Source organism: Scardinius erythrophthalmus (assembly GCF_964197995.2).
Source record: "Scardinius erythrophthalmus genome assembly, chromosome: 15".
NCBI classification, from domain to species: domain Eukaryota; kingdom Metazoa; phylum Chordata; class Actinopteri; order Cypriniformes; family Leuciscidae; genus Scardinius; species Scardinius erythrophthalmus.
Genome location: NC_138235.1, coordinates 23216803 through 23232540, shown reverse-complemented (window position 1 = coordinate 23232540; position 15738 = coordinate 23216803). Strand labels below are relative to the sequence as shown.

General features: G+C 37.6%; 1 protein-coding gene across 1 annotated transcript in view; it reads left to right on the top strand.

Annotated features, from left to right (window-relative positions):
• The first annotated feature begins 11223 nt into the window (after window positions 1-11223).
• lamb2l (laminin, beta 2-like) overlaps window positions 11224-15738 on the top strand; it is a 37978-nt gene continuing 33463 nt past the window's right edge. The window contains exon 1 of the mRNA XM_081387662.1: window positions 11224-11272. Within this exon, the coding sequence (XP_081243788.1) occupies window positions 11236-11272 (37 nt within the window). The 5' untranslated portion in view covers window positions 11224-11235. The remainder of the gene's footprint in view (window positions 11273-15738) is intronic.

Genomic DNA, 15738 nt, shown 5'->3' with positions numbered 1-15738 from the left:
TTTTTTCCCATAGTGCCAAATCAACCAAATAAGCACATGAGGTGAAACAAAGGGGACTATGGAAAGCAGGGATATTACTCAGTTGAGCAATTTAGGACATAGACAAACAGTACTAACTAAACTACAGCCTTTTTCCAGAACTTATTACATCACTATTATCCCATTTGAGACTTGCCCAGGCTTGATACAGTACATGAGTCAGTTAATGTAGGCTTTGTACTTGCCCATCACTACCATAGGAGGGCAGCAGATTGTAAATTTGTCTTTTAGTCAACTGGTTTTGCTTCAGGACCCAGATTTTACTAAGCCAACACAATATAAAAACAATATTTTAACCTGTAAATATTGTCGTCTAGGTCATATTCTCTTTAACCTTGTGCAGTTATGTTGATATCTATTTTGTTGCATTTAGCATTTTCCCCCTGTGAATCACTTTGGAAAGCAACCCACCAGCTGAAACCCACACTAATGCTTCAGATTCGGAAACCCTTAAATTATAGATAACACATTGTTGAATTTACTACATACACTTTGCTCTCTATATGACCCCTGACCTCTGCTGTTCATGCATCATTCACCATCTACTCACTGCCCTTATTCTCACGGCTACTATTAGACATGCCTAACTAACCCCTTAATTAGAAAATAACAAATATTTGCTGTGAGAACAAATCAGCATGGAACTTTCCAATTTTACTATTATGTAGTGTTGGCATATTTGTATAAAGATCTGAATACACAACTGTGACAGACTTTTCTTTTAAATTTTGACTTTTCATTACCTTATCTCCCCTGTGCCTCACTCATGTTGGCTATATCTCAGCAAGCCAAGTATCTTCAGGTGTTTAGCCTACAGGTAGAAAGCCCTGAATTTGCAATGCATGGATCCTCTGACTGCAAGTATGCATATGTTAATGCATTTATCAATTATACTGAAGCATTAGTTTAACATAACATAGTTTTGAACATAGCATGCCTATGTTAAATGTCTCTTAACCTGCATTACAATGAAAACTAATTGTGTTTATTCTCAGATGGGAAGGTTTGCAATAAACACAGAGTGGAGTAACTCAAAGCTGATGTAACAAGTATTTTCTACGAAATCTTACCAGCACGCGCACACACAAAGCATAAAAAAAAAAAAAACCTACAGCACAAAATAGGCTACTTGATTATTAAATTGACAAACGATGTAATTGCATAAATCATTCTACAGTCATGCAACACAGGGATACCTGCTAACAATACAGGTGAGAACTGCCTTAATGCATCAATCTAGTGGAAATGGACTGGAAAATTAAACAACGCCCTCCTTGGAAAATATCCCTTTTGATCATTTCCGAATCATAAAGAACTAAAAGAAAGAAAAAAAGAAGAAAAAAAAAGACATGAAACATGAAATGATCGGCGAATAAATAAGTCATCTCAACAAACTTGTGGCGAATATCAGCCGAATATCGTTTGTTGATAGAGTAAATGACTGTCATATAAGACTCAAACCTGGAAACCGTTTAAATGTCAAATATCTGGAACATGAACGTGGATTATAGGAATTTATACTTCGCCTCTTTATATCTCACCACCACACGCCACCCTAAAGTTACAAATGGGTGTAGCCTTAGCCTATACGTTAAACTGTTCATTTGAGGATTTATAACACAAGCCATGACGTCGCAAAACAAACACTCTTACCTGTTTATAATCGAGAGCGAGGGAAAACCCGCGCGAGCTCCTCCTTCAGCTTCAACACTGAAGAACTGTGCATGTGAACAGGTGGACGCGCAGCTCGCGAAAGGAGCGCTGTTGCGAATAAGAGTCAATCCACAGGTAAGAGTTAAAGATATCCTGTCTAACTTTGTACTTTGATTGATTTACCGACACTTTTACAGTTTATAATCTTATTTTAAAACGTTTAAAGGTTGCAGTCAAACTCATGTCGAAACTGGGCAGCCCCATTTAGTTTATATGAACTTTTCATTTCAAGTAGGCTACAATGCTGCACATTTTCTGTCGTTTCTTTGGTTTTACTAATAAACGTTTCATGTCCTGTCACTGAGAGATCTTTATACTAACTACAAAGCATTTAAACGTGTATCATATTTGGGGTCTCTACTCCAAATGTAGGCTAAGTAATGTAACGTTCTGCACAGAGTAAATTTGATGCATGTGGTCAAGTTGAATATTGGATTCGAATTGGTTCCCAAACAATTCATGAAGTATCAGAGTGCATGTCATTGATTATAATGTAGGGTTAAACTGTAAACAGAACCCTACCCTTGCACTCCTGGGAAAAGGGTGAATTCTTCAGCTTATCACCTATAGAGACCTTCCATGTTGCCAAACATTTTCCTCCACACTTTCTTCTGAATGTAATAAGAGCTCAAATCACTTTCTTCCTTAAAAGATAGTTCACTAAAAATCACTGATTTAGGCCTACTTGCCCCTGTGTCGTTTCCAAACCTGTATGAGATATTCAAAGAAATGTCTCAGTGTCTGTCTGTTTGTCTGTATAATGGAAGTCACCAAAACATTGGGTTACCAACATTCAAAATGTCTTCTTTTGTGTTCTGGAAATGACAGATTTGTCCTTTTTTTGGTTGAACTATCCCTTTAACGTTTCAAGTGTTCTATTCAATCTTTTCACAGAATGTGTTCGTCACTGCGTGACAGCTGTCATTTGCTTATGAAGTCAGCAGTATTATTGGAGTTGAGGAGTGTGATGTCACATAATGATGTAGTGAATGTGATTCTTTAATTTTCATTCTAAAAGTTTAGAAACCACCTCAGACCTCAGACACATCGGTATGGTATTGACCTTGAAGTGGCTTGTCTGTATCAGAAAAGACTGATTATTTACGCTCTCCTACATTCCCAAAGATCTGCATGTTTTTGCTCTTTTGCAGTGTTTCACATTTCATTTGTCAGAGCTTTCCAATGTGATGGTGATTACAGAATTTCTTGGACAGGCATAATTTGTTACAGTAATGCAATAATCTTTATAAATGAATCTTAAAGGGTTAGTTCACACAAAAATTTAAATTCTGTCATCAATCGCTCACCCTCATGTCGTTCCAAACCCAAAAGACTTTCGTTCATCATCACTGGTGGTGCTTGAGGAGAGACCCCTGACATGATTGTAAAGCGCTTTGGATTTACAGTATACATATGAAAGCACCATATAAATGCCTCATTCATTCATTCATCTTTGGAACAGAAATTAAGATCTTTTTGATGAAATCTGAGAGCTCCATAGAAAGTCTTATGTCTAATGGGTTTAGAATGACATGAGGGTGAGTAATTAATGAAAGAATGTTCATTTTTGGTTGAACTAACCCTTTAAGGGATGTTAGCTGACAGTTAGACACAGGGCAAATCAATGCACAGAGTCATAAAGCATGGGAAATGATCCCTTTTTCTGAGTATAGCATTAATCGGCTTTCTTTTGACCTTTAGCCTCATTGTTGTGGGTGACAGTAAACTGTTTAAAGAGTCCCACGAGTCCTAGACCCAAGAGGGCTTCAGGTTCTCCAGACCCTGTTCGCTGGTAGATGCTGGTAACTACAATGGTAATTGAAATGAATATGAATGTTAATGAATAGCTTTCTCTAGTTATTATAGACCTACTGTAATTGCGCCTATAGCAATGCCCACCTGCAAATCCTCCCTCCCAAACACAGATACTCTTGAGATTAGTTTAAACACATGTTTTGGAAATGCTAGATTACATCTGAAGCCTCTGCAATCATCACTCGCAGCTGTAGGAAAAGCTGTCAAAATATATTTTGCGTATCTGTCTCTCATGATAGCTCCGCTGGCCGTTCATTCTCTCTGGAGCCTTATTTAAAACGTCAGTCCTGTGATTGCTTGGGAATTTCAGGTTTTTGAAGCATCAAATGAGCAGTCCCATCAGTCAGTTGAGGTATTCTTTTCTGTCAGACATGATGAAATGATGATGGATCTGAAGTCATGGGTATTAGACATGATAATTGGCAAGTATACACAGAATTTCTCTCTGGTGTGTTTTGATGTTTTTATAGTGAATTGCTACGAGCCTCAATGCCATTACAAGCATAGCGAATATATTAATGTGTAGCCATCACCATCTGTTACATAGAATGTTGTTGTGAAAAAAGTACAGTTATTTGGTACCATGTACTAAAACAAAACCAATGTAATTCTTCTAAGCCATCTAAAACCAAAACCATGAACAATAACTTAACTGCAATTACAAATAATTACAAATATTTACAAATTACAATTTTTTGGTAAATGGTAATGTTTAATAATTGAAAAAATACTTGAAATTTTAACATAGAAAATTGTGTATTGGTTTCAATGGTTTGGGGAACACATTCACTATTAACTATGACTTTTGCCTCAATAAACTCCTAATGTACTGCTTATTAATAGTTAGTATGGCAGTTGTTGTAGTGGTTAAGTTTGGGTATTGGTTAGGATTAAGGGATGTTCAATATGGTCATGCAGGATAAAGGATTAATATGTGCTTTATAAGTGCTTATAAATAGCCACTATGTTAATAATATGCAAGCTAATAAGCTATTAGTTAATAGTGAGAATTGGTCCCCAAACTAAAGTGTTACCATTTCAACTACCCTATCATCGATCAGACATGTTGTTTCATGGAAATATGACTTCATAAATCGTACATATTGAAATTAAATGTGTCGCGGCCTTAGTCGTCTCATCCTGCGCGGGGAGTAATGTAACTCTCTCTGGCATTCTGACAAGAATGCTGGGAATTGTATAGTTCCGCTATCACTTGTCACTCTACTGAACATTTTGGAATGACCCTCTGAGGAAGAGCTGGTCTTTTTCTCAATCTCTTATTCCCTGGAAGTTCAAAGGTGATCATCAAGTTCAACATGAGGAATTCTTTAACATGTAATTGGTTCTTTGATCATGAACATAGAGTATCTCCTCGGAACCCTGATGAGGCCTCAGGTTTCTCGTCATCCTGCACGCACGAAATGAAAGAAACGTACAGCTAGATTGTTATATGAAGGCACAGCTTTGTGTGCATAGGGATCTCAGTTTTCTGGAATGTATTGATTAATGGATAACATGAACATGTCCATAATTAATAATACAGAAGCTTCTGTATTTTTTCAATGGAATTTTTATCAACTTTTATTGTCCCCTGAAGCTAGTCTGTTTAGATAAAGTTGATTAAGTCATGAATAGCTTCGTTTTCTATGGCACGACCTTCTCAGGTATTTGCACAGTCTTCCAATGATTCCCTCTTATACTTAGCTAACACTGATGTGATTGTTTGAATAATACATTAAAGCCTGTCAGGGAGACTGATGGGCGATTCTTCTTAAATCAGGGGTCAGGTCAAACACCAAGCAAAATTGTAACAAGACTTTATAAGATTAGTGTGCTTTTTTGTTGTATGAGATAGAGTAGCTTTTGCATTGTGTAAAAATAAATGAGTTTCAAGCAACAAAAACTTTCAGTTTCCCTGACTGGCTGTGTGATCACAAAATGTAATATTTCATATGCCTAAGTTACTCAGTTAGTGATCATTCATGATGATTATTCTATTAGCATAATTCAAATCAAGGTTATTTATTGCGCTTTTCACAATGCATGTTGTTTCAAAGCAGCTTTACAGAAAATGCTTGTTTCAGTGTTACAATTCTGTTATCAGCCAGATATGTATATCAATGTACTATCCATATGGCAGTAATATACAGCTGTAATATATGTTATGTGATTAGTTAACGTCATGTACGTCTCATAATTATTACAATGTTAGGATAATATTTCAATATTAGGATAATATTTGAAAGTTTTTATGTCTATCCAAAGCTGCTGTCATCATTTTTGCAATTGTCTGTGTCATCTGAAAACATTGCAAAGGCTGAATCCAAACTGGAATTGGCACAAACTGTAGTTACTCTGGGATGTGCATCCTGAGATAGAAATAAGTAACAGATTTGATTAGCAAAACCAACTGAATTTTTAGCTAATTAATTGATTGAGTGATTGATTTGGATTGTGATTGACCACTTACTGTAAATGTGTGTTTGTGTGTGTTTAATGGAAAAAATGAAGTGTTAGGAAGTGCAATATCTCTGTGACTGAATCTGAAGGTGAGCACAGGTTTTAAGTTTACATTTGACTACTGTTTGGTCTTACTCCGGAAAAGCCAGAGGCCAGAGGGAGTGAGCTCACGTGAGAGCATTCAGGTTGTCTGGTTAGAGATTAACCTTGGTAATAAATGGTTTTAAAAACCTGGTACAGGAGCCAGAGCGTACTGTTCTGCATTAAGATTCAATATCCTTCTTACAGAAATGTGTTTATATACGTAAAGCAGGCATGTTCTTATGGATTATGTCAATTTTTGAAGGTTGTGAACCCCAAGGCCCAAGCTCAAGGTCTTTTGAGCTGATTTTATCTCAGCCTGCTGTACAGTGGTGTTGTGGTAATATGCACAGCAGATGTGTACCATGTTAACTTGTTGAGCATAATCAGAAAGACTGCTGGTGTAATCTTGTAGTGCCTAATGCGAGGGGAAGCATGCTTGGGTTTGGACTTTGTCTGTACTCGTCTCCGTATTACCACATCCACAAAGTGTTGAATACGATTGTTTTGTGTTTTGTTCTGAATATCACTGCTGTTTGTTCTTAAAGGGGTGGTATAATTCCCCTTTTTACAAGATGTAAAATAAGTCTCTGATGTCCCCAGAGTGTGTATGTGAAGTTTTAGTTCAAAATAGCCCACAGATCATTTTTTATAGCATGTTAAATTTGTCCCTTTTTGAGGATGAGCAAAAACGCGTCGTTTTGTGTGTCACTTTAAATGCAAATGAGCTGCTGCTCCCGGCCCCCTTCCTAAAACAGGGCGGAGCTTCCAGAGTTAGCACCTCCGATTTCCTCACCCAGACATGCACTGACAATGTAAGAAACTGTTCAGCCTTTTATGTTCGAGTTTTTATGTATGAGTCTGACAAAGATGAAGAGACTCAAGAAGAAGTGACAACATGTAGAATGCAACAGGACGTTTCTGAATGGTTAGTTGATGAATTTATGTAGCTGATGTGGAGTTAACTTCAAGTCATTGATTAGCATATTCTGTCATGATCATCTATAAATCGCTCATGTGGGAACTGTTGTAAGATGCCTACAGAGTGACAAGCTATTGCATTTGTGTTACGTACTGTATTGCAATAAATTGCTTGAGCAGACTCACAAATGTGCTGTACTACAACAACTCTTCCTCTTCTCAACATGGACTCACCCCCTTTGTTGCATCTTCCCGGGGGCGGGGTTAATGTAAATTTTAGGGTTTGTGATGTCACTAACCCGGGAGTAAGCTCGTGTAGTCCCTATCAGTCGTTTGTTGTAGTCCTTAAAAAGCGATTTCTGTAAAAGAAAATATCTCTCTTTGCTTTGAACTTTGAGCGTCACAACTTTACAGATGTTGTTTATGCTCAAACAGCAACATTACACACTAAATAAAGTTAGAAAATAATCAATCACCCCTTTAAATTTTAGTTTTATCTCAAGAGGTTTAGATATTGTAAATCAGTTCTGTCAAATTAGCCCAGGAGTTACACTAATTTTCTGTTTAACTCAATAATTGATTCAGTTCTGCTGTAAAATTTCATGGCTCCTCAGTTTTAAATATTTAGCTTAGATGATTTATCTACTATATTCCCAGGTTAAATCTCTCTTAAACCCTACCAGTAGAAAGAAGAACTCATAGACTGAGATATCAGAAGTATGTCATACCTGCCTTGTTCAGTCTAATGTTTGCTGAGGGCTTTTATCTGACAGAGGAGCCCTTAGCAGCATATATCTATATGTTTTCTGATATGATACGAAGGAGTGAGAAAAACAGTCAAATACTTCAGTTCATTCAGGTAATGTTGGTGTTGAATTATTTACTTCAGTACAAAATAAATAATTACTTAACTGACATTTTCTTTATATATTTTCAATAAGTTACCAATAACCATCATAACAAAGCAACTGAGATGGTGAGGTGGCATTCCACTCTCACATTTCACATTTCACACCCATCGGCCCTTGTTCATGAGTCACTCATCCGCAGTGTGAGTGCAAATTTGTAGTCTTTGTCTTCATGTGGCCAGGTTGGCCTTCACTCTGCTGATGTTTGCAGATATAGTCATTTAGCTGCTGTCTTAAAAGCCAGTTTAGTATCTTTATTGTGCGAATGTTTAAGGAGTGTTTTAATATGTTATACATTAATATTGATCCCTGTAATATTTAATTTGTGTTAGCGTTAATTTGTGTTAAACACTGATTTAAACATGCCACCAAGATAACAAGTGAAGTTTTGTCAAAATTGATAGTCTTGGAAGCATCCAACAAAGTTTTGCAAGTGTGTTTCATGGTTACATTAGTTAAAAGGGAAAAATATCTGACATTTATAAGATTTTGTATTTTTCATTTTTATAGTGGTAACACAAGAAGAAAAAGTAATTATATTAAACAACAAGAATATCTATTCAAGCATCTTTGCTAGTGATCAGAATTGGCCAGCAAAACAAATTTGCAAATATATATATTTAGGCTATATATATATATATATATATATATATATATATATATATATATATATATATATATATATATATATATATATATATATACTGTATATATATATTTTTTTTATATTAAGAATTAAAATATCTTAGCTAGTGGTCTGAATGGATGGATGGATGGATGGATGGATGGATAGATAGATAGATATATAGATAGATGGGCCAGAAGAACTAATCTTTATTGTTGATTCCTGAATGTTTCAGTCTTAGGTATGTACAGTAACTAATGCTATTTGTGATAACAGTAAAAAAAAAAAAAATACGGTGATCAGGAATGTTCATAGTGGGTAAAGATTGCATTATATTTATAATTTTAAATAAATGAAAAACTCATTCAAGGAGATTTGCTGTTATTATGTTCACTTGCTCTAACATCTTCAGTTCAGCTCAGCATCTCTTTCAAGTTTTTCTTTCTGGTGAGTTCAGACTGAGTGTTGTATTGGAAGGGAAGAGGGTGTGTGTGGTCAGAGAAAGCCAAAGCATCACTGCCCTCCCCTCTGTACCCCTTAACCAGCTCAACGCCCCCCTAAAGAATGGTTCAGTGCATTCCGTCAGCCTGGAGACCGGCTCCCCTTTTCAAACAGTGGCTTTCAGAGTGACAGCTGCATTTGAATAAGAATCACTCTCCATTCACCCCATTGCTGCGCTGAGGGCGGGGGAACCGTTTTCCGTCCACTCTGATTGGCTCAAGCCATTCCTTCTTTTTTTGTCCGGAAAGGCCAGTTACGCCTATAAAGGTTTTTTTTTTTTGTGCTTAACTTTACACATTCACTTTTTTTTTTCCTACACACCCTAAGTCTCACACACACAACCAATTTTACTCTTTTTGTGCCTCCAAGGGAGCCTTTCTCAGAGCCTTCCATGTGCAACGGATATTTATCAACTTGTTTGTGTGCGTGAGTAATATTTCTTTCCTGTATTTTTCATATATGGCTTTAGATAAAGAATCAGAGTCTCTGTGCTTTGGTTGGTCTACACAGATGCAGGTGCTACTGGCTTTATCTGTTGTCTTGCCTGCCAGTTTTGTAAATCCTGTTATTCACTTTATCTGTTTGTTTTTTTGTCCTTCTTCTTTGATTTTACTTTTTTTATTTCTTCTTTATCTGTGAATCATCATACCTTTCTGCCCTGATAATGTCTAGACTGATTTTAAGGACTGTGACGTTTTTTTTTTATGTCCCGTATAACAGTAAATTCTTTCATTTCATACATTTTTAAGGGGTTTTAATTTTTGAGTTCTTATAGAAGGTTTTAAGTTAGCATAAAATTATTTTTGTGGATTTCTGTGTGTTTGTCTGCATATGTGTTGTATTTATTGACTGATGCAGTGAAACAGTTTGTTCTCTATGGTGGTTTAGTGAGTGTGAGAGGATTTAGTGGCAGTGAAATATGGAGTGGAAACTGTGTGGGAAACTGAGACTGTGGCATTGTGTGGTGGAGCTGACCTGTCACTCCTCTCACCAGCACACTAAAGAGCCTGAAGCCGGGGGCCCGGCGCTCCTCACTTGAGCTCACACTCATGGTCCAGACAAAAACTGCATGGCTTCACTCTCACCTCCTCATGTTTACCTCACTTTGAATTTTTAATATTCATTTGATGAAATGGCTAGTGCACTGATATATTCAAAATATATAAATACAACGGGTCGGGGACAAAGCCGAGTGGGCAAGTGGTCTGACATATGGAGCTTTTGCGCTTCAGGAGACCCGAATCCCTGTCCAATTCCCCTCTGTCCTCTCCTGTGATTTTCTGTCTGTCCTCCTGTCCTCCTCTGTCCTTAGGCAAAAAAAAGCCCCAAAAATATAACTTTAGAAAATATAGAAATACAGATATATTATTATAGTGAAGGAGATACAGAAATATTATTGTATTAACAGAACTAAAACTATTTTTTATTATATTATTTGTATAATATTATTAAAAGAAACTGGGAGTGGAGAATGATATAAATTATTTATAGTAATTAACAGTTTATTTTGTGTATTTTTAAAAACTGTATGTTGTTGAATGAAAAATGAAAGAAAAAATCAGTTTACATCTTGATTGTATGCTTTATATAATTTATTTTACTATATTAACCATAATATTAATATTAATTATATAAATAATAATCCATTTTTAATGATTTTAAGCTATCCTGTGGCCCCCTTGAAACACTGGTATACTGTAGTTCATGCTTTATGACTGTCAATAGTCTATTCTTAATTAAATTGCTGCACTGACCTTGAATTCTGGTTAAGTGCGTTAAATGTTTTTTAATTTGTTGTGTAGTTAATGCAAGCAAATACTTACATTTAGTACACAGTATGGAACCATTAAAGATCATTTTAAATCATATAAGTAATTGTTTCTGTCCAATTAAGAATTAAATACTGTGAAAATTATAACCATTGAATATCAAAGCTTTGAAGGGGGGAGACACTAAACAAACCCACCATATTACGATATTTAATTCAAAGAATGCGTGTTTCACGTTCAGATGCTGTTTTTATGAATCATTTAAATGTCTTGTGAATGCACTATGAATATCTTTAGCACCTGATACTACATTTTGTTTGTAAGCTGCTGAACAATCTTTTTCTTATTTTTCTTTGTATTTCAGGCCCCTGGAAATCAGCTACCCGTGTTTGTTTGATAGCCCATGATGATGGCCAAATATTTCAGTGTTCTCCTTCTGGGTAAGTCACATATTAAATTAAACTGATTTCTGCATAAACTAGAGTATGGTGGTCATTTCTTTACCTTGCAGACGTCAAGACGTGATAATTCACCCAAAATTCTTAATTCTGTCATCATTTACACACCTAGGTTTAGGGGTAGGTTCAGGGTACCTAGTTATTACCCAGTTATTGTAATTACTACAATAAGTATATAATATGTACATGCGAAACAGGACTATAAAATATAGTGCTACCAAAAATATATGGAAGTCAGTGGCTACCGTCGTTCTTTGGCTACCCACATTCTTCAAAATATGATCTTCTGTGTTCAGCAGAAGAAAGAAAAACATACAGGTTTGGAACAACCTGAGGATGAGTAAATGATGACAGAATTTTCATTTTTGGGTGAACTATCCCTTAAAGGTGGGATCATAAAATGACTGATGACAACACATTCAATCCCATGTCATTATCAAAAATCTGACTCTCCAGTGAGATGAGCAGGGGATAAGCTTCTTAAATAAAGTGAAGTTCAAACACACAGACCCCCACCTAGGAGGTCTTTCACAGTAGCTCCCACGAGAGCCCTTTGCAACAAAACAATCTAGACTTAAGCAAACGAAAACATGACCAACCTGTTACCCCTCTCTCTTCTTTAGCATCAGTGCCTGGCCTTTCTCTCTCTGAAGAGCAGCAATCAGAGGCATTGTGTTTGCTTTTCCTTGCTTCTTTGTGTTTCATAATGAAAGGTCTATGCATTACGGAGAGGAAACCGTACACCTGCGGAAAACTCTGCTAAACAAGGCAAGGGAAATTATTTCGATATTTAACGACCAGAAAAACATACAAACAGATACATGGGGCAAATTCATAAACATTTTTGCATTCCACTGCTTTTTCGCTGTTCTTTCTGGTTTTTGACTATCCAGACGTGTTTGACTGTTGTGCTTGCTTGCATCTCATGTCTTTTGCGGGGTCTTGTGCATGATATGCTGTTCTAAAAATGCAGCGCTCAAGTTAAAAGAAGTTGAACATAAAAAAAATCTCGTGTTTTTTTTTTTTCATTGCACTGCCCGTGTCTCACATTTTTAAATGCAAAAACGTGTTCTGTGTTGTTTTTCTATGCAAACATGCACTAGGTGCTTATGTATGACACAACATTCCCCACTCAAGTTAAAAGTAGTTCAACTTTTAAAAAATGCATCTATAAACCTTGTGTTTTTTCATTGCACTGCCCTGCGTCTCTCATTTTTAAATGCAAACACGTGTTCTGTATTGTTTTTCTATGTAAACCTGCACTAGATGGACGTGTTATGCTCGCGTCTTGCGTCTTTTGCAACATCGTGCTTAATGCACTGAAGCAGTGATACGTTGCATTTAACTTAAGTTATTGGCACATATCAATTTAAGTTAGACTCATTATAGATTCAGTGCTGTTTGCCTGCTGAAAATTGCGCCAGTGGAAATAAAAAAAAACATTTTCTTGATCAGAGTAGCTGTAGTTTGATGGGCTAACAGTTAGTACACATACTTTTGAAACTTGTAGTCGTGGTGCTCATGCTTGGGATGCAGTCATTTTCACTGTCTGCTATATGTATTGAATCAAAAGGGAGAGAGAAACTGAACAAGAGGGAGTGAAGTGGAGAATAAGAGTGGGGAGCAGGATTTCAATAGTGAGGGTGCTTCACTGAGGATGGAATGAGAACAGTGCTGAGGATGGCCATTAGTTTTGACATGTGGGGTAGAGGGGGATCAACACGCTAATTTTGGCCTATTATTCTCATTGTAGCACAGTGTGTCATTTATTATTTTATCAGGATCCTTATATGCTCAATCACTAGTAATTTAGCTAGGGGCCTAAATGAAAATCCCCTGCTGAAAATGCTACACTTAAAAGATTAGCCTAAATGTCTGGAAAAATGGACTGGAAATGGAAAAACACTGCAACACTGGCTCCGTTCCAAACCCTATGAGCTGCCTACCTAGATGGCATGTTTAGACATCATACTGTAGGGTCACTCCTAATGCGAAGACTGTTCTGAACAGTAGTCACTAGTCAGCAAAATTATGCTGCTTTAGTTAGAGCTATAGCCTTGTGTGTCACACTCCGAAATATATTATAGCTGGGTGACCCCAGATCAAGAACCGAGTTGCCTCTGAAATTGTATACTGTCTGAGTAGATACTATTTAGTATGTTCTATATAGTATGAATGTAAATGTAATCAGAACGTACTCGTGTGTCATGTGACTCGTTTCACTGTCATTCACAACTCCTGTCCCGTGGCCTCATAGATAGTAAAGTGTCCATCAGATGCACACTTCAGTGTCTCGACGGATGTAGCAAGTTGTCCGGGCACCTTTTGCCTTCTGCTTTAAAGAGCAACTTGCAGGTTAGAAGACCCAACAAGTCAATGTATAGAAAAATAATGTAGGAACTAGATTTTCTTTAAAAAAAAATTATAAATATGCTACAGTGGCTTCTGGAGTCGTTTTTGTGAGAAAATTTTACTTCCGCATCTGAAAATGGGCGTGACGGGCGAGAGTCGTGACGTAGCACGAGGGAGAGCGGTCGATTCACACAACAGGGAAATATGGATTGCAATGACATTTCGGACGCTGAGGAAATTGTTTACGGACCACAGCCATACAATTATGAGCCTGCTAGGCTGCCAAGAGAGCAGGGACAGGCCAGGATTAATGTTAGACAGAACATATTGGAACTTACAATAACAGAAACTAAGCTTTGATCAGGCGTTTGTCATGCTCATTAATATCCGCCCAGACTAACGTTACGTGATATAACTTAGCAGTTTCTCATGGAGAGACAGAGAGATATTTATTCATGATACATTTTTTGTTCCATAGGTGCTTGTGTGGGAAATGCGAGGCAATGTTTACAGCTGAGGAAAGTCAGTGTTACAGGGAGGTGGATGCATACTGGGCCTTAGTGGAAAATGCCAAACTTCCATGGTTGCAGTTAGTGTTACTACAGTAAAGCCATGGTGAATGTTGCTGATCTGTGGACACTGGATAGTTCGTTCATTCATTGCACAATGTTTATTCCTGGTTTTCACGTCAGCGCTGTTTGATTCGTTAATAACGGAGAAATGTGAATATTTCTCACTAGATCTCGCAGCGATGTTATTACTTCAGTGGCGAACTCTTTATTTACCTCGCAGTTAGGCTACAGTGTTGCTTGATCAGGCTCGCGCTGCACTGGTCCAAACTGATAAACGGTCCACACAAACACAATAACGAGTAACTGTTAGCTCAGTTTCGTTCCGCTTACATTGCGTTTGCCAGTTGATGTTGTGCTCGCGCCTACATCCAGGCAGCGGGAGAACCCGAAGATGCGTACACTGAAGGAACCGCACTAGCTCTGAGTCTCACCCGGTTCTTACTTCGGTATCCCATGTTGAACTCCTTCATATCGCCGGGACGATAATCATCCGATCTGAAGTGAACGCTACACACGACCGCGTTTTCCGAAGCCGACGCGGAAGAGAAATCCCGTCTCTTCACCTGCACAACCCGCACCCAGGCACAAAAGATAGCACCGTCCTTTTTCCTGTTAGGAAACCGGTGGACTCGATGTCCTGACAGGCTGGAGTTTTTGCAAGCTCCACAAACACATACATTTACCATGACGATGATAAATTGAAATACAAAAACTACTGAAAACACACTGTCTCACGACCGCTCTTACTGAATACCAACCTACTCTGCACTGAGCTGCGGCAGAGCACAGCACACGTCTCCCTCGTGTGACGTAAAATGACGCGATGTTGAAAAAAAAGCGGCTTGTACGAGCAGTCAAAGAAACGCTCACTTTATCTACTAAATTGGTGTCATTATGTCGTTTTAAAACATTTTAAATCCTGCATTATCTTTTCATATGGTATTTTCATACACGGTTATATATTCATTTAGATTTTTTTTTTACCTGCAAGTTGCTCTTTAAGAATACATTCGGACATTTTCAGCCCAGGCTCATTCGAAAAACATACCTGTGGCAACATTTTTGCAAAGGGCAAAATAGGCTACTTTGCGTCGTGCACGTTTCGCGACAGTTTCAAAGTGAAATGTCCAGTAAGTGGCGCTAAAAGCATGAATATGGCAACGTTTTATTACGTCGGAGTTTGTACGTATCACCGCAAATGATGTTTTATTAACAAAGTTCGGGAGGAGCACGTTCAAATAATCAAGTAATCAATCAACTCATCAAACAATTACCATGTCTACCCTATCAGCATGAGAGGAAGCATATATATTCACTCTGTCAACTCATCTAACTTCCTTGACAGTTTTCAGCATTTGGCCTCGCCCTACCTTCCTATCATTCCCGAAATGAGCTCTCCCGTCCAATGAAGAATCTTTCGTCCTTCAGGAATCTTTGCCGCAAATCTCTGGTGTTATCACGCGGGCGTCAGGCCAAACAAACGGGTCCTCATCACCACGGGCGAAACATCCGCGATCTCCTTCC